This window comes from Ilyonectria robusta (genome assembly GCF_021365365.1).
Source record: "Ilyonectria robusta strain PMI_751 chromosome Unknown BGZ61scaffold_45, whole genome shotgun sequence".
Classification (NCBI taxonomy): domain Eukaryota; kingdom Fungi; phylum Ascomycota; class Sordariomycetes; order Hypocreales; family Nectriaceae; genus Ilyonectria; species Ilyonectria robusta.
In genome coordinates this window covers 1-22,393 of record NW_025764479.1, presented here as the reverse complement: position 1 = coordinate 22,393, position 22,393 = coordinate 1, and the positions used below count along the sequence as shown (strand labels likewise).

Below are 22,393 nucleotides of genomic sequence, written 5' to 3'. Positions count from 1 at the left end.
GAACCCGATCTGCGATCTAGAATCTCAATCAGAGCGTTACCCCCAGACACTTAGTGCGTCCTAAGCAACCACGGGTATGGACAAATTGCCACCAATACAGTGAACTATCTGCAAAACTCGGTCTTCTAAGCTATTCTAAGCTACAGACCTAGTCTAGACGCTTGCAGAGCCTGGTGTTCTCCTCGATGACCTCCCAGTTCTCAGTGCCAACGGTCGCCATGGCGAAGAAGACCATGTCGGGGTCCCACTTCTGTCGAATCACCTTAAGCTTGGGGTATACAGCAGGGCCCCAGAAATGATCCGGGAAGTTGGGCAGGAATGGGTCTGCCTCGTTGATGTAGGCGTAGCCATTGGGGCCGGCCTCCCTCAGAGCACTGTCTACGACATAAGTCTGGACATGCTGCAGGTCGGCCTTCATCTCCGGGCTGGCATTTTGGGGAACACCCAGGACGGAGATGACGAAGTTGGTGGAGTTACGCCACCTGGGGTTCAGGGCGGCTGTAGTGGTGGGACGGCCGTGGCCAGGGTCGAACAGATGGCCGATAACGACACCAGCGTACTGGAGATCGGGACGGGGGCTTTGGACTGTGCGGAATGCCTCGATAATCCCGTCGTTGTTGTTCTCAACGTCCTCATGAGTGAAGCCCCACCCACCACTCACAGCGTGCAGACCGGCCCTGGCATCGTCTTCAAAGAGATCCTGGTAGAGGTCAAAGAAGCCGTCATATTCCTTGGTCATATGGTCGAAAGGAACACCGGCTTCCCTGAGCTCATCAAGCAAAGGCTTTAGGATCCCATCGAGCTCGGACTTCGTCTTGCCAATAGCGACAAAGGGGAGAACCTGGAAAGAAAAGGGGAGGAGCTCGAAGTAAACGTAGAGGCCGTTATCGACCATGTGGTTAGACCACTTGTGGAAGATACGGACACCCTCCCAAATAAGGTCCTCATTGGCGGTCAAGCTGCTGTTGATAGTGAGACTGCCACCGGAGGAAATAACCTCATCATAAGTGCGGAATGTCACCGAGACAACCACGCCGAAGGTGGAAGGACCACCACCGCGAAGAGCGAAGTATAGGTCTGGGTTCACCTTCTCGTTGGCAACGACAAACTCTCCCTTTGCGGTGATGACCTCAAACTGCAGAGTATTATCGGCAGCCAAGCCATAGACGGAGGACAGAGGGCTATGGCCACCTCCAGCAATGAATCCACCGGCAGGACCGACAGTTGGGCACTCCCCAGCAACCACGGCGAGGGGAGGGTTGTGAGCTTGGGCACTCCTCATGAGCTCATAGCCCTGAACGCCGGCACCGATGGTAATGGCGCGACCCTTATAGCTGGAGGGGCCCTTCCACTGCTCGTGGACGGTAATATCCTTCAAGCTGTGGGTGTTAATAACTAGGGTGCCCCAGCCGGTGCTGCGGCCTGCAAAGTCGTGGCCTGTATTGCGGATGGCCAGACGCAGGTTATTTCGACGGGCAAACTTGACACCAGAAGCGATATGGTGGCGAGTCTTGGCCTCGATGACATAGACGCCATAGAAGCCTAGGGTACAAGGGGACGTGGGATCATCGGTTGGCAGGCATGTAACGTTGGTCCAGTACTTCCAGATAAGGAGAGCCTGTTGGTTGATGCTGTCAAACCTGTTGGCATTCGCAATGCAAATTCGCTAATCAGTCCATTCACTTACGTCCAGGCAGAGCTGGTCCAGTTGGCAGTAACCTCAGCGCATTTCTCCTCGTTGTAGGTCTCGATAGGGCCGAGAGGGCTATCGAAGGTGTTATGGCAGGCCGCCTCGGGAGGGATATGGACGTGCAGGTTGCCATTGACCTCTTTGTTGAGGGCATCCCAGGCGCTCTGCTTGGGCCAGCAGTCGTCGCCTGGGTAACACTTGCAGCCGTATTCTTGCCCATTCCAGGTGCGAGGGACGAGGCCGCTCTTGGGTAGACCAGGGCGCAAGGAAATGGCAGCAGCCGACTGCGCGGCGAGAGCTGCGGCAGCGAAAGTGAGCGTGAAGGAAACCATTGGGTTGATTGCTGATGTCTACAATGCTTTCTTTGGGGGTGGTATTAAATGCAAAGGTCGATTGACGGGATAGTGATGAATAACATAGCTCCTCAGCAGGTTTCAACGTGCTTCTTATACCGTGAAAGGAGAGAAACCCTCGTCAAGCTAGACAGGACGCTTGGGGAGGCCGACGTCGCAACCGAAAGAGGTTAACTCGCAGGCAGCGATGCATTCGTACTGAGTTCTAACGATGATATACGGCGTGCCATAGTAGTAGTTCCTCGTCCCCGCGGCTAAGTTTCGATCTCCTGCCCCATCTGTCAATCCTCCGCTGTACTGAATGCGTTAGAAGATGGGGATAGGAGTTAAGTTTGGAGTAGACACCCCGGTGACCTGAGTGTTGCTTTAGTTCATCGAGGAAATTATTCTGCTAAGCTGAAAGAAGGTAGTTGTAAGAAACGTTTAACCGGAATAGAAACTCTAACCTGACAAATTGCGAACTAAACTAACCATAAGCTTAGTAGAAACTTTCACATTAACTAGAGTAATCTTAGGATTACCAGGGACCCTACCTCTTGGCTCATAATCAAGGCAGTATTATGACACATAAGGTGGATAGAATCAACCTTAGCGAGTGTAAGGCCTTCGGGTTCAGATACCGAAGCAAAGAGGGGTAGCAGCCTGTCACTACCCAGGCACGGAATCCCTGCTTGCGGAATGCCCCTTGTAAACCCTCCGCGGAGGGTTTGGGAAACCGGGACCTGCTTGACTGAAACTACCAAGTTAGGAATCGCCCGAATTAGTCTTCCAACGCCCGCTTAAAGTAGTTGTCAAACGGAGACCACCAGCAAGAGGAGTGTACATCTCTTTTGCCGTAGCGGCGTTGCGATTGTATTACATGGCCGCGGAATCGCTCAGCTGTCGTTGGATCTGAGAGACGTTTCCGGGATCATTAATAGAGTCTCCTACGACTGTCGGAGTGGCATACTTCTTGTAGGCAGACTTTGTCGCAAATTCATCGCTGATCCGTGCATAAATACTACCCGAGTTGCTGCTAGACCCATTCTGAGTCCCGCTCGAAGATTTAATGCCAAGCAGGCTCTGATCCACTCCGATGCCGCTCGTCACGGCGCCTTGGCCAAACAGCGGTCGGTAAAACTATCAGCCCATGGCATTCTGGTCATGGCCACTCCTCATCAGGGCGAAAAAAGCGTGCAGCTGGGGCAGGTTCTCGCCCATGCGGCCCATGGTCTTAAGTCAAAGGAAGAAGGGCAGCTTTCCTCCCGCTGTCAGCATCACGTACACCCTATTTAGTGGTGCGCTCTAAGGAAAATTAGTCTCTTTTGCTGGGCATTGGGACTTTCTTCATACACCTCTGTACAGATAGTGGTGGATAGATTTATCGGCGATACGAATCGGTGATACACTTTTCCTTTCAGTGTAGCGAATGGGTGTGTACTGAGAAGGTTCCGGAGGTTGGTCCAAAACGTGCCAGTTGGTACTAGCTTCGGCCTCTGCCGCCACTGTTGCCACAGTCTGGAAAGCTTCCGTGATTTCTTATGCTACTGGGAATAGGTAACAGCCCACGATCGGCCGACTTTTATTTGGATTATTAATTATTGACCGTTACACATGATAATTACACCTGGTCAATTTTTACGTCTAAGTCATCGGCGAAGTAGCTTATGTAAAAAGTCCGAACAAATAAGCTTTATTGATGTCCTTGTACAAAATCGCATCCGTCTACCCTCCCTAAAAGGAGTATATATATTGCGAACAAGCTCCTTTATAAACTTGGTAATTACTCAACAGTCACCATTCTCTCAAATACAGAAACACCAACAATCCAGTCTACACCTACACGAAAACATGGCTACCCGTGCTATTGCAGTCATTGGTGGTACCGGCGCCCAGGGAATGCCCGTTGTGAGGGATTTGGCAAGTTCTGGCACCTACACCGTTCGGGCCTTGACCCGCGACCCAAGCAGCTCTCGCTTCAAGGAGATCCAATCCTACGGCCCCCCTGGAGCTGTTGAGGCTGTTGTGGGCACATTCGCGTCCGAAGAAAACCTGAGGGAGCTCTTCCGCGGTGCCTGGGGCGCTTTCGTCAATATTGACGGGTTCAACTGCGGCGAGAAGACCGAAATCTATTGGTCGATTCGTGCGTACGAGCTTGCCATCGAAGAAGGAGTCAAGTTCTATGTCTACAGCAACCTCGCCTATGCCTACAAGCTGAGTGGCTATAAGCCCGAATTTCGTGGCGGCCACTACGACGCCAAGGGCAGAATTGGCGAATGGATTCTCTCTCAGAATCCAGAGGTCAGTCGACTCCACGGCATGCAGGCCGCACTGTTCTCAACGGGTCCGTACATGGACATGGCGATCTACGCCTACACGCCTATGCCCCCCCTTGTCGAAGATGGTGTTGTCACTTGGCGGGTTCCTCTTGGAGAGGGAGCCGTCCCCGAAGTTGCACTCGAGGATTGCGGATACTACGTCAAATGGTTGTTCGACCATCCTGAGCGCGCAAATGGGATGGACCTTGATGTGGCTATTGAGCACGCCACATACACCGAAGTCGCAGAGGCTTTTCAGAAAGTCACGGGCAAGCCAGCACGGTACATTGACACAAGCTTTGATGACTACTTCACCGCCGTCCCTGTTGCCGAACTCCCCACAGGTTATAACGCTGACCCAAAGGATCCGGCTACAATGAAATACCGAGACAACTTCACGGGTTGGTGGAATTTGTGGCGTCATTCGGCTGGGAACAAGGGCTTAATTCGGAAGAATTACGAGCTTCTCGACGAGATTTACCCAGGTCGTATTAGAACTGTCGAAGAGTGGTTTAGGCGCGAGGACAAGCGAGGCAGGGACCTGGGGCTTGGGAGCCTGTGGGAAAGAGTTCAGCCTGAGAATATTGGCTTTGTGCTCAAGATACATGACGATAACAGACAGGGGGCACTTTAGTTGTAGCCTCCTTAGCTATTTGTGATAGTTTATAGTATCTTATGATCGAGACCAGACTCAAACTGCAATTGCCATCAAGCTGTAGAAGTACCAGATAGGTATAGAGTGGTAGAGAATACTGAGGACACTAAGGCAACTATAAATTATATCTGCAAATAGTTTAGTATGTTCTTTTAGAGAGGGATTACATAACCATTCAGCCTTTAGGACGGAAATTGCTTAATTAATCAATAGCTGTTGCAGCTAACCTGGCTCTTTTTGCGTCAGGAGAAAATTCATACTTTAGAAATCGTCTCACTTTATAAACAGTATGCAAAGAGCTTGAGCTAGAGCTTCCTTGGGAATCCCTTTCTCTTCTTATAAACAAATTTTATCCAAGTCGCACTCAACTTTATTTATGGTATTTTATCATCACACACGTCTATATCCTACATGCAACCAGCACGTCTTTCCTCAGACTATAAAGAATCTACTTCTCAGCAGCACGTTCCTTTCGTTGAGAAATTTGTGCTAATCCAGAAAGGGTGGTAGTTTAGTCAATCATGCTACACCGGGCCTACTCCGCATAAGTCCCTATTGGGCACGATGAATCGCCTTATTTGTATGCCGCTGAACGGAGACGGATTTTTCCAACAAACCCGGGCCCGAAATCGCGGAGTTTAACTACCCTCCGTTAGCCGAGGGGACTAAATTATATCAATACCCAAGGGATGCTTCTGAATGAAAAGACCATTTCTCAATAGGCTAATTCTCAGTTTTGGGGTTTCTTCCACACTACCACAGCCCTCACCATGGCGACCTCCCTGAAAGGCACCTCCAAACAGCCTTATTTGCCAGAAGTGGCCGCCGTACTTGCTCAAGCGCCTGATTTAGCTGTTTGGGAAAGCGACGAGGATATTTTCAAAGCACGCAAGACGGTAGCAGCTTTGTACGAATATGAGAAATGTGCTATTCTGTCACATCCAGATTTCATTATCGAAGACCGGCTTATTCCAGGTCCCCGTGGCGATATTGTTATCACTATTCTCTCATCTAAAACCAGAAATACTGTCGAGAGCTCAAACCCTGGTATTCTGCATATTCACGCAGGTGCTATGGTTCTTGGGGACCGCTTTCTCAGTCTGGACCTCTTTACTAGATTCATCAAGGAACTTGATGCCGTTATTGTCACGGTCGAATATGGTCTCGCCCCAGAACACAAAGATATGTCACTCGTTGAAGACTGCTACGCCGCTCTCAAATAGTTTGGAGAGCATACTGAAGAGCTGCGCGTTGATCCGCAACGTCTCATGGTTGCTGGAGCATCAGCTGGCGGTGGACTTGCTGCTGGAACGGTGCTGTTGGCTAGAGATCGGAATGGGCCGAAATTATGTGGCCAGATGCTCCTTTGTCCAATGCTTGACGACCGGAGCAGCACCGCATCAGCAGCTCAGTTCGAACGAGAACGAGGTACATACTGCACTGCCCAGAACAAGAAGGCGTGGGAGTGCGTCCTTGGTGATCAGATCGGCCAGGATGATGTAAGTATGTACATTGCTCCCATGAGAGCTACGGATCTTTCCCGTCTCCCGCCCACCTTTGTTGATGTTGGTGGCGCCGAACCCTTTAGAGACGAGGCCGTGGCGTATGCTCTAGGATTGTCACGATGCGGCGTCCTGACAGACCTTCATCTTTGGGGAGGAGGGAGTCATGGCTTTGAGAAAACTGCTCCAGAGGCGGCGTCGTCAAAGGCGTCCATTCAAGCGAAGGCGGATTGGGTTCATAGGATTCTGAGTGTACTCAACTGAAGATGGTGTTTGCAATTGCTTCCATATTTTGAAGTATCCTAATGTGGAAACTGCATCTCCGCAACAGGTGGATGTTGCGGCCGTGGGATGTGCCATCTCCGCATTTTCCGCCCGCGGAATCCGCGCGAAAATCTCCGGTTCCGAAACTTGACTCGGTAAAGAGCCCCATGCCGGTTGTACGGACAGCCCCTCTAATTACAGTCAATATCTGTCGACATCATTTAGTATACGGCTGAGTACTTCGGATACATACGCTTCTCCGTTGTAAAAATAAAGCTGGAGTCGCATCTAACAGGAAAAGTATATTCAGATATAAATAGAAGCTCTTAACGAGTTCAGTACTTTAAGAATCCGGCTGAAGCTGGGGCCCAATTGGCCTGGCTCGACAACCTGGATCATTGCAATAACCTCTTTGTACTAGATGCCGCCGAAATATCCGTAGCTCATGGTACCTCGGGCCCGCGGAGCCGCGGAGCCGAGCAAAGAAGCCCACAAACAAACAAAAATACGCTGGATGTATGTATAATTAGCACCGAGGATGTGGGGACTGACATACGCCCGAACGGGGAGGGGACCCCGGATTTTGCCAGAGTTTTGCTCCCTCCCACGTCTTTTCATCTAACCAGCCTTTGCAGAGCAGAGCCATGCAGCGCATTTCAGATGCCGGCACTTCACCCATGGCTAGATTGCCTCGGAAACAGAAGAGCTCCGCGTGCGAAAGGTGCAATAAGAGAAAAGTGCGCTGCGATGCATCTGTGAGTGGCGTCCCATGCTCAGAATGCAAGCCGAGGCTGGAAGCCTGCACACTCCTTCAGTGGAAGCGAATCAGGTGAGCCAGGTTTCTTTCTCCGTCGTATTAGGCGGCTAAACCAACCAATCCTCTCGGTAGGGTAGCGGATGGTCGATACACACACCCCAAGCAAAACAAAAAGAATAGGAGGCATCAACGGCATGCGTCCCAATGTATCCAGTTTGCGAGCAGTAACTCACATCCATCACAACCACAAGGGCAACAGCCCCAGCATACGGCTTCAGCACCCACGACTGCCTCAGACCCAGACATCTCTTTTGATATTGAGAGGTTGCTGAGCGCCGAGCAGGGCTGTCCTTCTGAATCCGATTCAGACGGCGCTCGGTGCAGTTGTAGCTCTGCTGCTTCTGCTAGCTAGACATCCCCGGGCTCGCAACAAGGCATCAGGTCCAGCTTCACCGGGGAAAGTTGGTTTGTTTCTTATGTGCTGAGCACGTCTATGGCCAGTCCGATACAGGTTCACGGCCCAGTTGAAAGGCGAACAGAGAAGCCTCGACAGGGTGACAACGACAATTCAAGCAGCTTACCCTTGTCAGGAGGGATAACATCATTAGACCTCCCTCAGCCCTTTACCATAAGCTTGATTTGTCCTATTTTGGACCAAGAAGGTTTCCTCGCGTCAGTCAGAGATGGGAGTGTCTCATTGGCGCTTTTGCGCTGCGTCCTCTTCGTCGCGTCGATTCATTGTCCCCTTGAGCTGATATGCCAGATGGGCTATAACTCGCGGCTAGATGCCGAATCCGACCTGTTCAACAAGGCAGTCAAGTGCTCTTGGCCAACCGTCTGCGCCCGTCGCCAGAGTAATCCACAAATTCGCATATTGAAAGGCGGGTCGTAAAATCCATCGCCGAGATTTATCAATCGGCATAGGGGGTTTGCCGTGGTGTGGCCATGGCCGAACCTTTGCCATACCATTACCGTGCCGTGACCGAATAAAAGCGCTAACCCACCGACTACCTCAGCCATGCAGATCAGTAAGGCGGTTGAATAGCTTCCGGAGCAATAGCTAGCAGACGGTCCGGACTTTAGCGATACTGAGACACAGAATGTCGATCTGCGTTCATCACAGCTCTTTGAAGCGCGGCGCACCCTTCTTCAAACTCAAGAGACTCGCATATAATTATTGAGGGTGCTGGTGCTGAGCAATTGGATTCGCCAGGTGCTTACCATGTTTGGGTGGATATTAAAGGCAATGTATAATCCCCACCGATGACTGCAGTACCCCGAGAAACAGGAACTGTGAAGTGGCTGATATAGCAGTAGTGGAGGATGAGAAGAAGTTGGCGGTTTGCAGATAATCAGTCTTTGCAAGGCTGTTAGTCAATACACATTAAATAGATATGAATCCAGGAAGCGTCTTGAAACAATGAAACGTACCTGTAGATTGTAAAGCTTCTGAGATACGGGGTGAGATGAGGTTAGCCACCAAGGGGAGTTGTTTAGCGTCCTGGCTTGGGGCCATCACTCGCCCTTCACACACAAAGATAGTTGATGCGGTCATTTGAGGCTCTTGGAAGTAGATAGGTACAGTAGGCAGGATTATCAAGCCACGCTTCTCTCCCAGTCTTTTGTTTGTCTCGACTGAGCCATCCGAGGTCGATCGGTTAAACTATTAATCCGCTCACCCTAACTACCATTTTGCGGCCCAGGATCATCTTGAACTCTTTACAATCTCGACACACAGCCAACAACTCTCATGTTCACCTAAGCGATGAGATCTACAAGGTACTCCACCACTCGACAAAAAGCTTGCCAGCCCTGTGCAATTGCTAAAGCAAAATGCGACCGGAAGCCTGAGTCGTGTACTCGATGTTCTAACCGAGGCTTATCCTGTGTCTATGCACAACCACCCGGACTTCACTCTGACCCCGACGCGAGTGAGGAGCCTGGAATTTCAACTATCTTTAGCTCGCCGAATGTTACTGTCACTAATGACACACTCTCGGTTTCCGAACACGAGCCAACGGCACCTATCACTGGTATTACGCCAATAAGTCTGGAAAATGATTTGGGATCGCCGGAGGCCGTTCCAATACCCCAGGCAAAAAATCAGTCCTCGACAAAGCCAGCATTTAGCAACAATTATTATTCCGATACCGAAATCCCATCAGACTACAACAGGTTCCAATTCTTCAACCTTGATCTTGTGTGCAATATCAACGCCGACGACATATCCAACAGATGGCTCAACACGTATGTTCCTATCCCTGGTCAAGCGACCAAGAACTACAACCCGAATATTTCAGCTTTTATCCATCGAACGTTGAAGTCTTACGCAGACTCAGCAGTACGAGGCCACAAAGTCCCACCTTTCATTCACCCTGCCCAGATCACCACGTCGATAAGCCAGCCTCTCTCAACGTGTCTGTCAGTCATACGAATATGTCAAAAGCCGCTGACAGGGGGTGAGGAGGTTGCTATTGAGCTACTTCAACGGGAAATGACAAAGATTTACGAACGACAGGCAATCTACGATGATGTAACCTCACTTGCGGCATTCCAAGCATATCTCATTTATGCAATGGTGCTGTTCTTTCGGCTCGGAGACGGTACAAAAGCTTTTCTTCGTCAGGCCCTGATGAACCTTCAGGAGATTGCCTGCTCGACATGCCGACTTGGCCTGACATGCTTGGCCGAACAGCAAGGCACTCGACCGAAATGGGAAGCTTGGATATTAGCGGAAGCGAAGCGTCGGACTTTATTTGCCATGTATCTCTTTGACAGCGCTCTCTCGAGGCATGACGGCCTTCCAACATTCCTCGGCACTGAATTACAGGGGCTACTGGCACCTGGGATGAAGAGATTATGGGGTGCGCCAAGTCGGCGAGACTGGGAGATCAAGTACAATGCCCATTTAGCGGACTGGTCGGATGGGTTCCTCCATATTGAGGAACTTTGGCCAATGCCGAGTGACTGGGAAGAAGAACGGATTGTGAATCGTCGGAGACGGGTTGATTTGTGGCTTGAGGACCTGGATGAATATGGTACGATGATGTATGCAGTTACAAGTTGTAAGCATGGTGGTTAAGTTTTGGGACATCTTTTCGGATATTCTCGTTCTACGTGTACCACCAGTGAGTCTAGACTGTTGCATCAAGACTGTGCAAGCATCTGCAGCGCCTCTTCAAGAGAGATGGCCCGGAAGTGCATCTTCTCTAAAAGTGCAACCAGAGACTCCTTCGAAACGGGTGCACCTCCTGGTAGCTCCATCACATTGTCTAGAATAAGGTAGACATTATAATCCAAGTCGAACAGATGATAGAGAGTGCTCATTACGACACCCGAAATGGTCAAGCCGGACTGTGTGGAAGGTCAATCCCGCTTTACTTGTGGGAGCTGAAGACTTGCAATGATGACAGTGTCAATATTTTGTGTCCTCAGAATCTGCTCGAGGCTGTTTCCAGCGCCTGCGTACCATCTCGTCTTCTGCAATACAATATCGCCGTCGTGGAGCACGAATCTGGGGTCAATTTGGGTGGCCGCGGATCCCTTTTCGAGACCGCCAATTCCTTCTATCACTTTGGAAAAGGGACTCTGCCTGGCCAGCTCTGGTTGAGCTTCTGTCGAGAAGTAGAGCGTCGTGAAAATCGTGAGAGGCCTTGGGGTTTTCTGGTGAACCGCATCGTTCCAAGCGATGCAATTAGATATGAAAGACTTTCCCCCGGTAGAGTCTTTGACTGTATCGACCAGGAGCGTCATCAAGTCCAAGTTGAGGACGGCATAACACTCCCCAAAACTCTCGCAGCCTGGATTTGGGACGCCTTTGAGGTTCATATTTGGCAAGTGTATCTGTCGTATGTAAATACTCATCTCTGGCAATGTGAGATTACCGTCTCAAATACCTGCTGTCCAAGCAGTGTCAACTCCGGAGGCCTACGTCACAACTCCGCCGGTCCGCCCCGGAGTTGAGGCCTCAACTCCGGACAGGGTGAGGGGAGTGGACACACCGGCTAACTATTGTCCTCTAAGTTGAGGCAGAACGTAGACGCAATCAGCTATAAATAATTTGCTCTTTATGTCGCCAAGCTATCTCGTCCCTTTGATACTACCAGCACCAATTGTTAGACAGCTTGAACAAGGTGAGGAGTGGGTAGGCTCCTCCGAATTGCGTCTGATGTTAGTCCGGACTTCCGCTGAAAAAGCCTGCTCATGTGTGCGACCGTGCTCAACTCCGAAATTTACCACGCTTCTGTCGCCCCAACTTCCATTCTAATGGCAATCTTCTCAGGTATATAGATGATAGATTGAGACATCAACATTTCTCTCGTCTTGATCATCTACTACACTATACCAGTAACCATTGCCTTACAAAATAGATCTATCAGCATGGCCTCTGAAGACCCAGAGCAATCCGGCTGCCCCTCGCCAACACCTGCTGAACAGCATGAACTGTACACCATTTTTGACAAGTGGCAGAAAACGATAATTGTCTTTATTGTGTCCACTGCAGCTACTTGTAAGCCCCTTTCTCAAGCAAAGAAAAAAACAGTGTTTACTAACCCGCCAAAGTCTCTGGCTTCGCATCAAATATCTACTTTCCCGCTCTTCCCACCATCGCCCACGACCTCAACATGTCTGTCGAGCTCGTTAACCTCACGGTTACGACATATCTCATATTTCAAGCCCTCGCTCCAAGTCTCTGGGGGCCAATTTCAGACGTGAAAGGACGGCGCATAGCATATTCTCTCACCTTTCTGGTGTTCCTCGGGGCATGCATTGGGTTGGCCGAGGCCAAGAGCTACACCACGTTAATCGTGCTACGATGCCTTCAGAGTACTGGAAGTGCGAGCACGATAGCAATCGGAACCGGAGTCATCAGTGACATTACTACTCGTGACGACCGAGGAGGATACATGGGTATCTTCCAAGCGGGACTTCTTGCACCTGTCGCTATTGGGCCAGTTATTGGGGGCGCCTTGGCCGGATCTCTGGGATGGAGAAGCATTTTCTGGTTCCTGACTATCTACGGTGGTGTCTTTTTGGTGTTGCTAATCCTACTCCTACCAGAAACACTGAGGTCCATTGTCGCTAACGGGGCGACAGTCCCGTCAAGCGCCATGGCAAGATACCCTCTCGTCTTGTATCAACGAACCACGAAGCTGAAATGGACATCCGAAACACCAACGTCTCGGCCTGGCGCTCGAAAGCACATCCACTTGGCGGGACCATTCCGCATACTCACAAGCAAACTCGCCGCCCCGGTCATGGTCTTTCTTGCGGTTTACTATGCCGTGTGGCAAATGAGTATTACAGCCATGTCGAGTCTATTTAAGAGCAACTATGGACTCTCGGATAGAGAGATTGGCTTAACATTCTTGGGCAACGGCGCGGGATCGATTATCGGGACGCTGGTAACAGGAAAAATTCTCGATGTCGACTACCGTCGTGTCAAAGCAAAATTCGAAAGCCGGACAGACCCTGGAGATGGAGACTCCTCAGCCAATCTCGATTTCCCTCTCGAGCGCGCACGTCTTCGTCTCGCTCCGGTCTTGTCTCTCCTTCAGTGCATCTCCATTGCCGTCTTTGGCTGGACGATTCAATACCCTCACCGCGTGCATATCGCCGTGCCCATCATATCAACGTTCATCACAGGCTGGGCTGCGATTTCCACGCAGTCTCTCGTCATGACTTACCTTATCGACCTGTTCCCCAGTCAAAGCGCAGCCGCCAGCGCAAGTCTCAACCTGGCAAGATGCCTTTTTGCTGCTGGTAGTACCAGCTTCATCATGCCGATGGTGAACAACATTGGTGTAGGGTGGGCGTTTACTACCTGCGTTGGCGCTCAGGTTGTGGCCTTGGTTGGTGTTTTTGTACAGTTCAAGTATGCCAGTCATTGGAGAACCACAGACTGTGGAATGGATACGGAATAATTAATTTCCTAGTTGAAAAACAGGCTGGGTTTTCCAAAGTGTTTTGCATCACGGCGGCGCAGTAATGGAGATTCATGATTATCACCATTCAAGCAGGTAGATGTTATGGAGGTAGAATAGATAAAATAACGACGGAGACAAAATGCCCACATATGGAGTTTGAGAGCTCCTAGTGTTCTAGGACACCCTAACCTCGTGATATATCCTACCTTCAAGATTATACAACATGCGTCCCAGCCTACCCTATACCTCCGCACAGAATAACCCGGATTGTTGTAAACATCAATAGAATAATAAGTAGAAATTAGAAAGCTTCCATATACTTAATACTAGTATATATATTAGCTTAAATTAGTGGAGCATACCTATAACCCTATAGTACCTCGCTACATCCTCATCATCTGCAGCTTCCTTAGCCGCGCGGTCAGCCTCGACATTCAACTCGCGGGGGATCCTCCAAAACTGAATCGCCAATCCTCTATCTTGCCATCTTTCAGCCTCCCCTAGGAGCATCTCCCACAGATCCTTGTTCTTAACATCAGCGCCAGTACGGGTTGTCCATCCGTTGCGTACCCAGCCGCGAATCCACTCGGTGGCACCTTTAGCGACATATTCCGAGTCGGTGGCAAGGACCAGCGTGCTGAAGCCCTCGCCTACCCAGTGGCGGAAGCGTAATGCGGCGAGAACGGCTCGCAGTTCGGCGCGGTTGCTAGTCTGGCCGTGTTCGTCTCCAAAGGGGCCATTGTTTTCGAGGCGCCCGGATATGATGCCTGCAGGGGTTGTTGACGCCGGCCGGAAGACGAATGCCCAGCCTGCTTTGGGGTTGGCTTGTCCGTTGTTGAGGCACGATCCGTCGGTGTATATGAGGAATTGCTTAGGGTCGTCGCGGCGTATGAATCGAGTGACCTCAGGGATGGCTTGATGACTGATGCCGAGAGGGAACAAGCTGTCGGGTGTACATGCTGGCGATGGCGGCACAAACTTGGTGGGGAGCACTCGCCCTGTGCCTCGTCTGAAGCCATCTGTAAGAGCAGGGCTCATACTCGCAGTATGATTCGGGGGCCCCCATCGTGCATCAATCTCAGCGCGGCCTTCGGGACTTAGTTGATTGTAGAGCTCCTGGGCCTCTCGCTCGGCCGCTTCATCCGAGTCCGCCAGCACCTCATCCATAAAGCTGTAGTCGACGCAACAGCGTCCGCAGACCACTAGACGGTGTAGACGGTGTTGGATCCGTTACGAACTATTCGATCAAATGGATAGGGATCAATGCAGTGATGATGATGTTGATGATTGCTTCTCCTCGTCATCCGGATCGGCCGGAAGAGGGGTTATCATACCCTCCCTTCTGACTAAGGTCCGGATATCAATCTATCAGAGGTTTCGTTATACAGGGTCATGTTCCAACAGAAGAACTAACCTTCTTAGTATTCTATTATAATATTTATTATATATTATATAAATACTATCTGTATTTAATCTAGTAAGCTAAACTTACTATTATTAAATTTTAAAATACCAGGTCGTACTGTTATATTATGTCTAGTTATATTAAACGGCCTTTCAATGTATTATTAACTCCCACGTGCTTAAAAGGCGGGGAGTGTGCTCAGTTAGCTCCCATAAGTATGCATTCTTGGTCAGCATGATACACATACGCAGTCAAGGGCTGGTCCCACTGGTAGCCAACTTTCCCATTGCGAGGTCTTAGTCGTCGAGCTAAGCGACTCCATGGCCGCGTGGTTGGGAAAAGAACCAAAACTCCCAGATGTCTGGCATCGGCCTTTGTGACTTAGCGTTGGGGATAACCCGGGACAGCCTCCACCACGTTCGGCCGACCAAGCGGCCACAGAACTCAAGCGGCAAAAGCTGGACCCAAAACAAATGGCTCATCTCTAGGCCCAAGCAAGAATTCCTTGGAGAACGACTATTAGTCAACGTTAGTGCCGCATCTCTGATCTAGGTAAGACGACGTCAAGTTAGTGTGCGGATTCCCGCGCGTGCCAAGTCATAGAAACATCTGGACCTCAGAGAGGGGGCGGTCGGCGGCTATCGCAGTCATGCATGTCATTTCCACAAACGACACGGTAGCAGTCCATAATCTTAAGCATAGGGAGCACTGGACGAAGGTAGCCGCTTGTTTCGACGAGAATCGGCTGAAAAAGATACCGCCACCGTCGGGACCAGACCGGGGAGCGAGGGAGGGAGGGGTCGTCCTCACCAGAAAGACATTGAGACGCCCGCCAAAGCATAAAAGGCGGGCTGTACCCAAGGTTCACTACGCTCTCGTCATCGAAAGGATTTTTCCTATTCAATCTGAATACCCCAATTACAATACAAAATGTGGTGCTAGAGATGGAATTAAGGCGTGAATAATTTTCCATCGATGGAGGAGAGGGCACTGGGAGTCATGCCGCTCAGCAGCACGGCGAACACCATTCTTATAAGGGGGACATACCAGGCAGACCTCATCTCGGCGAGGTGTTGACGTCGAGGTTGGAAGGAGAGGGATCGACGACCGTCTATCTGCTCAGATGTTTCTTGTTACGGCCTCTCCCGTAGCGCAAGTTGATATTTCCTTCTTGGATGAGGATGTGTATCAAAGAAAACAATTTTCATGCTCTCACCTTGATGTTGTCACTAGTCTCAACGAGCTGGCAGCATTCGTCATCCGTGGATGCCGCGGCAATAATCACTTACTCTTGGAAGTAGTACTCGTTGCATCGCAGTGACATTATCCCTTTCCGACATGGTTTTCAGCATTCTCTTTGCGATGACTGAGTACGTCTTGTATCCTGCATTCATCAACGTATCGCCTACACGTCCTCCATGATATTTGCCCGACTCTCGTTGGCACTCGGTGACTGTTTGGCTCATGTGACGTAAAAGATGTGTGATCCAACGCTCTGCCGAATGTTCTGCATCCGACCAAATTTACTTGATAATGTTCTTGGAAATCTCTCAGTATCGGGTCTTCGGCCTTCCTTTCCATATTTCGCTTCCAGATTCATGAACGGGGGCGACAAGGAGCTCGCGTACCAATCCAAGACCTACTGAAATTCCGCTAGTGAACGGAGTGAACGATCTTAGTGCAACAGAGTCATTCTAATCATGATAATACTGCCTCACAATGTGTGAACAAAGGTTTCAAGACGAGCCAGAGGCTTTAAAGGGTAAAAGATTAACTCTGACTTCAATCCTTATATAAGACCCACTACTTCTTAATTGCTTCGACGACTGCATCGATTAGACCTAGGAACATCGGATCAAGCTGCTTCTGCAGTTCTTCCTTAACCAAGCCTGGCAGAAGGGCCACCTCCGCCTTCCACATGAATGTGGTCTGACTTTCACTCACAGCCTCCAGCTTCATAGTACCAACAGCTTCCGTTATTAGATCGTTCCTGAAAACAGAAAATCGGACCAAATAGTTTTCACTGTCAACGAAGTCCAAACGCTCCCATGCGACACGCCCAGGTTCGTGAAAAATATACGTGCGCACACTACCAATACCAAAGCCCTTGAGATCGACACTTTTCATATCTGGGAACCATAGCTTCTCGCATCCAAATGACGAGATAACTGCCCATAACTCGCCAATAGGCACATTGACGATTTTGGTTACAGAACTAATCAGTTCAAGGACCATTCTGATTCCTTGCTATATTCAACTATTAATTTCCTATGTTGAAAACTGGAATGAATTGGCTGAATACTCACAGTAGGTCTTGAATCAAGACCAGCAGCTAGTTGCTTGGTAGACACTGATAGAATGCGAAAGTGAGAATGTCTCGATAAAGAATCGCCGCCTCCCCTGAGCGTAGAAGAATTCAGAAACAGGTTTCATTAGTTGTTCTGAATTGCGCCAGTCAACGGGTTATTGGAATTAAAACTTCACTAAACGTTCTCTTTTTAAGGCCACCATCCTTGGTATCCAAAGATCCAGATCCAAGGATTTGAAATCGGAAACGTGGATTTAGGTGTCTCCAAGATTACTGAGTACACTGGTACAGTCAATGCCCCTATTGGGGAAGTCTGAGCGCTCCTCTCTGCCTTTGGATCGCCAAAACTTTGGATGCCCGATTGCATCTTGACAACTGTCCAGGGTTTCGGTATTGGCTCGAAGCGGGTCATTGCCTTTGGCGCAAACCCGGACGTCATGAGCCAGGAAACTCTCAATAGCGTCGACATTCAACGCTATAGCGTTCGTCTTCACATAACCCGAGATGACCTTCCTGGGATTGAATCATACGCAACCTTTTTCTTAAAGCAAACTTCTCGTCACAAGACGGAGATGACATGGTTAGCGGAATCGTCAATTGGTGACGAAAAGGGCAGGGCTGACCTAAAATTTTGGTGTGATCAAACTTACCGGGGGTTTGAAGCAAGCCTCAACAAATTGCTGGCGGAGTAAATTCTACTATAAACTATCAAGGCTGAAAAGTATATTTAGCCGTGCTCATGCTCGCACACATAATCCTAACGCTATTATTCCATTATAAATCGTCATCTACCCTCAATTCCCGGCCTGCCTTGTGAAAATCATCCTTCCCCTTATAGGTGCTAAGAGGGACGCCATCCTAGCCAACGGATGGAGTGACAGCCCTGCAATTAAATCATGTAGATAAGGAAACGCTTTATTGCCGAGATATTTGCCAGATTTAGTGAATCCGATGTTGACAACTTGGCTCGATGGTGGCTCCATACAAGCCTGCTCGACGGTTTGCTATTATGGGAATTCCGGCCTTACACATTACCCTTCAAGATTCTGCGACTTTGACCACTTATGGCAATCCGTATTGTCGGACTTGACACCATCAAGGTAGGTATGCACAGGTTTTAATTAAATCAGAGGTGATTTACCGATGGGCTAGGTTTTTTTCAGCGAGTACAGCTACTACGTATAGTACTTTTTAAGGTCAAGTTCGCCCCGAGCTGAGTCAAAAGCCACACTAGTCGGCTTCCGGAGAGTTAGAATTGCCGCCACTTCGGATCCTGGATATTCCGAATAGCGACGGACAATTCCAGAAGTCCGTTTACCCGGCCCAACAAGGATGGAGTGGATCTCGGGGATTGTGCCACCAGCACCATTGAATTGACTGTCCGCTCCATTAAGGGCGAGGTGCTGAAAAAGAAACAGTGTTCTTCGTAATTCGATCATCTTAATTTGTTGCAAGATATTGTTTCGTTCCAAACAACAATTACCTAAGCTCTCATTCGTTAACTGATGCCGAGACATTATCAGCTGCGAGTCGAACTCGGCGTATTTCCCATCCCTTGCATTGTGCTTTTCTTCTCTTTTCTCACCCCATTCCTTGCAATTCTCCTGCACTTCCTGTCAACGTTCCAGGTGGGGCAGCTACGCAATCTCTTCCGACAAAAATCACGGCATCAAGGCCGGGAAGCCAGTTCCCTCCACCGAGAAGCAACTATCCTCCCGAGGCTGATTCAACCCCCTCAATCCTGAAGTTAGCAAAACTCGCGACGATTGAGAAGAGCAGGTGTACGATGTATCCCTCGACTTGGCCAGACGGTTGATGACACGGTCCTAGGGCGGCGATGTGGGGTCTGGAAAGATTTCGTCATGAACGTGCGCGTGTCCCTCGACTTTGTCGAGAGGTTTTACAAGCAGGACGGGCAGGGAGCTGGAGGACGTAAGGTATGCTTCCCTGTTGCAAAGTCCTAGGCTGCGGCACGTATGTACTAACTTCTTAGTCTATGGTTGGTCTCAGCACCATGATAGCCTATATGCGGCAAATGGCGGCCGATCGCCCGTCGTATGGCATAACCAAATTGGCAGGTACGGACTATCTTCAACAGCTTGCGTTGGAAGTCAAGCCGGAGGACATGCAGATCACCCTCTTCCATCCCGGCATCATCTTCACAGATGTTGCTATATCGGCAGGCTTGGATGGGTCTTCCTACCCATGGGACGATGGTGAGTCCAGGCTGAAGCCACGAAAGTCGCTGAGCAAAAAAAAATCCACATGCTAATTCTTGTCTGAAAGAAAACCTCCCTGGGCATTACGCAGTCTGGGCCGCAAGCCCCGAAGCCGAGTTTCTTCACGGTCGCTTTGCCTGGGCCGCCTGGGATGTGGAGGAGCTCAAGGACCTCGTCAAGGACGGCGTGAAGAAGAACCCCAACCTTTTGCGGGCTGGCATTGAGGGTCTTACCGCGACCGTAAACGGCTTTAACTGAATGGTATAGCCGCAATGAGACAAGCATTTAATCGATTGGGCCTCGGAGATTGCGTGCAAAGACAACAAACTACCGTAGAAACCTAGTTAATAAAGTAGCGCCTCCATATTGTCTTCATATTTTTACTATTAACCGCAGAAGTATCCATAAGCACCTGATTTTATTGATAAGGTGATGTTTCTCTTGTAGATTAATGAGATGCATCTGTTACCTTTAAAAGCAGCGGCTGTTGCCGGTTTGTGACCGCAACAACTGTATCTTAGCTCGAAACCGTTTTTATACGAGTTTAGCTCAACACTCTTGGTACTTATATTTTTATTTCATTTTCTTTTCTAAAACAACGGAACATTCTAAAAGTAAGGTCCTATAGATAAAAGAAGTGAAGATCTCTCAAAGGAATGGAGTGACCCGTGATGCTGTACTTGGGCCCGGCATCAAGCATTTGAGACGGAATTGAAGTGAGGCTCCCCAAAAATACAGGAAATGAAACAAGTTTCAACCAACAAGTCCAGAATCGCCGATGGCGTCTCATTTGAGCGTTTCCGCTTCCAACACAATTTACAAACCAGAAAAGAAGGCTCGGACATGGTCCACCCACAGTTCCGTCTCGGAGATGGCAGGGTAGTGGCCTCCGGACGCGTGGCGGTTGAAGTAGACGACGTTGGCTCCGCGCTCGACCCATTCACGGGGCTGCAGACATGTTAGCATCAGTCTGATCTCCCGAGTCTCTCCGGTCCTTGTACTCACCGCCAGGGTCTGCTTGTCCAGCTCGGGCCACGGTCCGCCCAGGTTGCCCCATTGGGTGACACCGGTTTGAACGCCGGTGTTGGGATATTGCGTGAACTCGGGCTGGGAGTCATGTTAGGCACGTCTCAACGATGATTTTCATGGAACCAACCTGGAGAAGATCACTGTACGCCCGGATTGCGCCAGTGATGGGCTGCGCGTAGTTCAGCATTGTGTCCGTAATGAGCTCCTCGTAGGTGTACTGGTATCCGGCGCTGGAGCCCTCCTTGAGATCCCAGAGCCAGCTAGCCAGTCCGACTGGGCTGTCGACTAATGGCAGCGAGATTTGCTGGGGCTTCTGGGTCTGGATGATGCCATAGCCGTAGTGCCTCGAGCCAAACGCGGCAGACCCCGCGATAAAGGCGTTCTCCTCCTCGGTTGTCTCGCCCCTCTCCTGGCGGGCAAGATCCTCAGCTGTCGGGCTCACAAGAAAGAAGTCGGTAAAATGGGCGCTGATGCTGTCTTTGGCAACCTCAGTCATCCACATGCCGATGGTCCAACCAATGTCAGTAGAAACAAGGCCGTATGTAGTATACCCCAACTGTTTCATCAAGGCATCGAAAGCGCGACCCATCTCCTTAGGTCCCATGCCCGGCTGGGAGGCGGCGGGGCTAAACCCGAATCCAGGCAGGTCGGGGGCTACAATGTGAAAATTCTGTTTGCCTTTGCCTCGGGTCAAAGGCTGGACAGTTTGAACCCACTCGTAGTGGGTCGAGGACCACCCGTGGAGGAGGAGAAGCGGGATGGCATTCTTATCAGGCGACTTCTCGTGAACGAAATGAAGGGGGATTGACGCGGTATAGTTCCCGTTGCCTGGGAGCGTAATGGCGAAGTGTTTAAGCTCCTTATTCAGGCGCTTTTCGACCGTGTTCCAGTCATATTTCTTATCCCAATAACGAGCGAGGTCTACAACGGCCTGCCCAGGGGGTCCTCTAACAGTCCAATCGTCATCTACCGAGATGGAAGGACGATAATCACGGACCTTGCGTTCGACCAGCTTGACAAAATCCTTATCAAGTCGAATGTTTAAGGGCTGGGGCGAGGTCGTCTTAGGAAAGTAGAAGTCGAGCCCCGGGTACCCTGCCGGGTTCGGCGCGCTGGCAGCATCGACTGAAGCTACCAGGAGGAGCCAGAGCGAGGAGAGTGTTTTAACGACGCCAGGGAGCATGGTGGAATTAAGAATATACTGCAGAGGAGATGAAGGTTGGTGGTGGTGAATGGTTATAAAATCCGGACAGATGGCTCGTATTTATGTTAATTTACATAGCTACCCAGAAGCTATTACGAACACCGTCTCGATGACCACAATGGCATTCCCCTCATTTCTCCCGCATCTCAATCACCGAATGCTTGATTTGTAAGTCGGCATACGAAGTGTATGAGCTCCCCGAGTGGAGGAGCCTATATCCATTCGACAAGGATGCCTCAAAAGGTTTCTGAGCTTCGCTAACGGCATCGTGAAGCCAGCTGATGTTGGCGTTGCCACCATCCACTCTGTCGACAGTGCCGTGCTACTTCCCGTTTGCACATCCCTGATGATGGTGCTGTCCATTCCGAGGCGGTTTAATTAGCTCCAAGCAGCCGATCGACTAAGCAGCGCATCAAACGCTACATGTTGTTATGCCAATAGCTCCGTCAGCCATTCATTCGCCCACCTGCATGTGGGGAGTTCCTAAAAAGGCAATTCCAATACTTGGCAGCGGGGCCGCACCATGCAGTTAGTTGAGTCAGTTGCAATCAGCCTTTCAAAGCTGACAAATGCATCTTTCAACCTCCATCTTACCCTCCCTTGTTCATCAATTATTCCACTCTCCAAATCCCTTGCCACCAGAGATTCCCACTCAACGATCCAACTTGCCAAGCGTTGGATATGCCGCTTCAGTTACAATTCGTCGCCGTCTCTAACCCGACGGGGCCCGTCCCCTCCGAGTCGCGAAAGTTGTGTCATTCGCACGCCACTCGACAAACGCAT

At 50.1% G+C, this 22,393-nt stretch overlaps 10 protein-coding genes across 10 annotated transcripts; 6 read left to right on the top strand and 4 right to left on the bottom strand.

Moving 5' to 3' along the window:
• Positions 1–148: 148 nt before the first annotated feature.
• On the bottom strand, positions 149–2,022 carry BGZ61DRAFT_540544 (isoamyl alcohol oxidase; the record flags this gene model as incomplete). Its single annotated transcript, XM_046254925.1, has 2 exons — positions 149–1,640; positions 1,688–2,022. The coding sequence occupies 2 exons, from the start codon at positions 2,020–2,022 to the stop codon at positions 149–151; spliced, it is 1,827 nt and encodes a 608-aa protein (XP_046095230.1).
• Positions 2,023–3,752: 1,730 nt separating this feature from the next.
• Positions 3,753–4,974, top strand: BGZ61DRAFT_433924 (uncharacterized protein; the record flags this gene model as incomplete). Its single annotated transcript, XM_046243938.1, has 1 exon — positions 3,753–4,974. Exon 1 carries the CDS (start codon positions 3,874–3,876, stop codon positions 4,972–4,974), a length of 1,101 nt encoding a protein of 366 aa, XP_046095229.1. The 5' UTR covers positions 3,753–3,873.
• A 791-nt stretch (positions 4,975–5,765) lies between these two features.
• On the top strand, positions 5,766–6,761 carry BGZ61DRAFT_540542 (Alpha/Beta hydrolase protein; the record flags this gene model as incomplete). The annotated part of the gene is made up of 2 exons (XM_046254924.1): positions 5,766–6,146; positions 6,219–6,761. 2 exons carry the CDS (start codon positions 5,766–5,768, stop codon positions 6,759–6,761), a joined length of 924 nt encoding a protein of 307 aa, XP_046095228.1.
• A 778-nt stretch (positions 6,762–7,539) lies between these two features.
• BGZ61DRAFT_486222 (uncharacterized protein) lies at positions 7,540–8,410 on the top strand (the record flags this gene model as incomplete). Its single annotated transcript, XM_046249834.1, has 2 exons — positions 7,540–7,590; positions 7,931–8,410. The coding sequence occupies 2 exons, from the start codon at positions 7,540–7,542 to the stop codon at positions 8,408–8,410; spliced, it is 531 nt and encodes a 176-aa protein (XP_046095227.1).
• Positions 8,411–9,251: 841 nt separating this feature from the next.
• On the top strand, positions 9,252–13,442 carry BGZ61DRAFT_510653 (major facilitator superfamily domain-containing protein; the record flags this gene model as incomplete). The annotated part of the gene is made up of 4 exons (XM_046252072.1): positions 9,252–9,490; positions 9,638–10,592; positions 11,918–12,028; positions 12,082–13,442. The coding sequence occupies exons 1-4, from the start codon at positions 9,284–9,286 to the stop codon at positions 13,440–13,442; spliced, it is 2,634 nt and encodes an 877-aa protein (XP_046095226.1). The 5' UTR covers positions 9,252–9,283.
• Positions 13,443–13,762: 320 nt separating this feature from the next.
• BGZ61DRAFT_465846 (ribonuclease H-like domain-containing protein) lies at positions 13,763–14,735 on the bottom strand. The gene has a single exon (XM_046247626.1). It carries the CDS (start codon positions 14,610–14,612, stop codon positions 13,794–13,796), a length of 819 nt encoding a protein of 272 aa, XP_046095225.1. The 5' UTR covers positions 14,613–14,735; the 3' UTR covers positions 13,763–13,793.
• A 1,918-nt stretch (positions 14,736–16,653) lies between these two features.
• BGZ61DRAFT_371418 (uncharacterized protein) lies at positions 16,654–17,085 on the bottom strand (the record flags this gene model as incomplete). The annotated part of the gene is made up of 1 exon (XM_046242101.1): positions 16,654–17,085. One exon carries the CDS (start codon positions 17,083–17,085, stop codon positions 16,654–16,656), a length of 432 nt encoding a protein of 143 aa, XP_046095224.1.
• Positions 17,086–17,475: 390 nt separating this feature from the next.
• BGZ61DRAFT_371410 (uncharacterized protein) lies at positions 17,476–17,850 on the top strand (the record flags this gene model as incomplete). The annotated part of the gene is made up of 1 exon (XM_046242100.1): positions 17,476–17,850. A coding segment is annotated over one exon (375 nt), but the record flags the coding sequence as incomplete, so codon positions are not given.
• Positions 17,851–19,020: 1,170 nt separating this feature from the next.
• On the top strand, positions 19,021–19,635 carry BGZ61DRAFT_486217 (uncharacterized protein; the record flags this gene model as incomplete). Its single annotated transcript, XM_046249833.1, has 3 exons — positions 19,021–19,095; positions 19,152–19,374; positions 19,445–19,635. 3 exons carry the CDS (start codon positions 19,021–19,023, stop codon positions 19,633–19,635), a joined length of 489 nt encoding a protein of 162 aa, XP_046095222.1.
• Positions 19,636–20,008: 373 nt separating this feature from the next.
• Positions 20,009–22,218, bottom strand: BGZ61DRAFT_567685 (Alpha/Beta hydrolase protein; the record flags this gene model as incomplete). The annotated part of the gene is made up of 4 exons (XM_046255974.1): positions 20,009–20,325; positions 20,383–20,484; positions 20,534–21,518; positions 22,205–22,218. 4 exons carry the CDS (start codon positions 22,216–22,218, stop codon positions 20,194–20,196), a joined length of 1,233 nt encoding a protein of 410 aa, XP_046095221.1. The 3' UTR covers positions 20,009–20,193.
• Positions 22,219–22,393: the final 175 nt, after the last annotated feature.

Bases quoted from the DNA above. Each gene is read 5' to 3' on its own strand.
- BGZ61DRAFT_465846 (XM_046247626.1), bottom strand. From the start codon at position 14,612: ATGGATGAGGTGCTGGCGGACTCGGATGAAGCGGCCGAGCGAGAGGCC.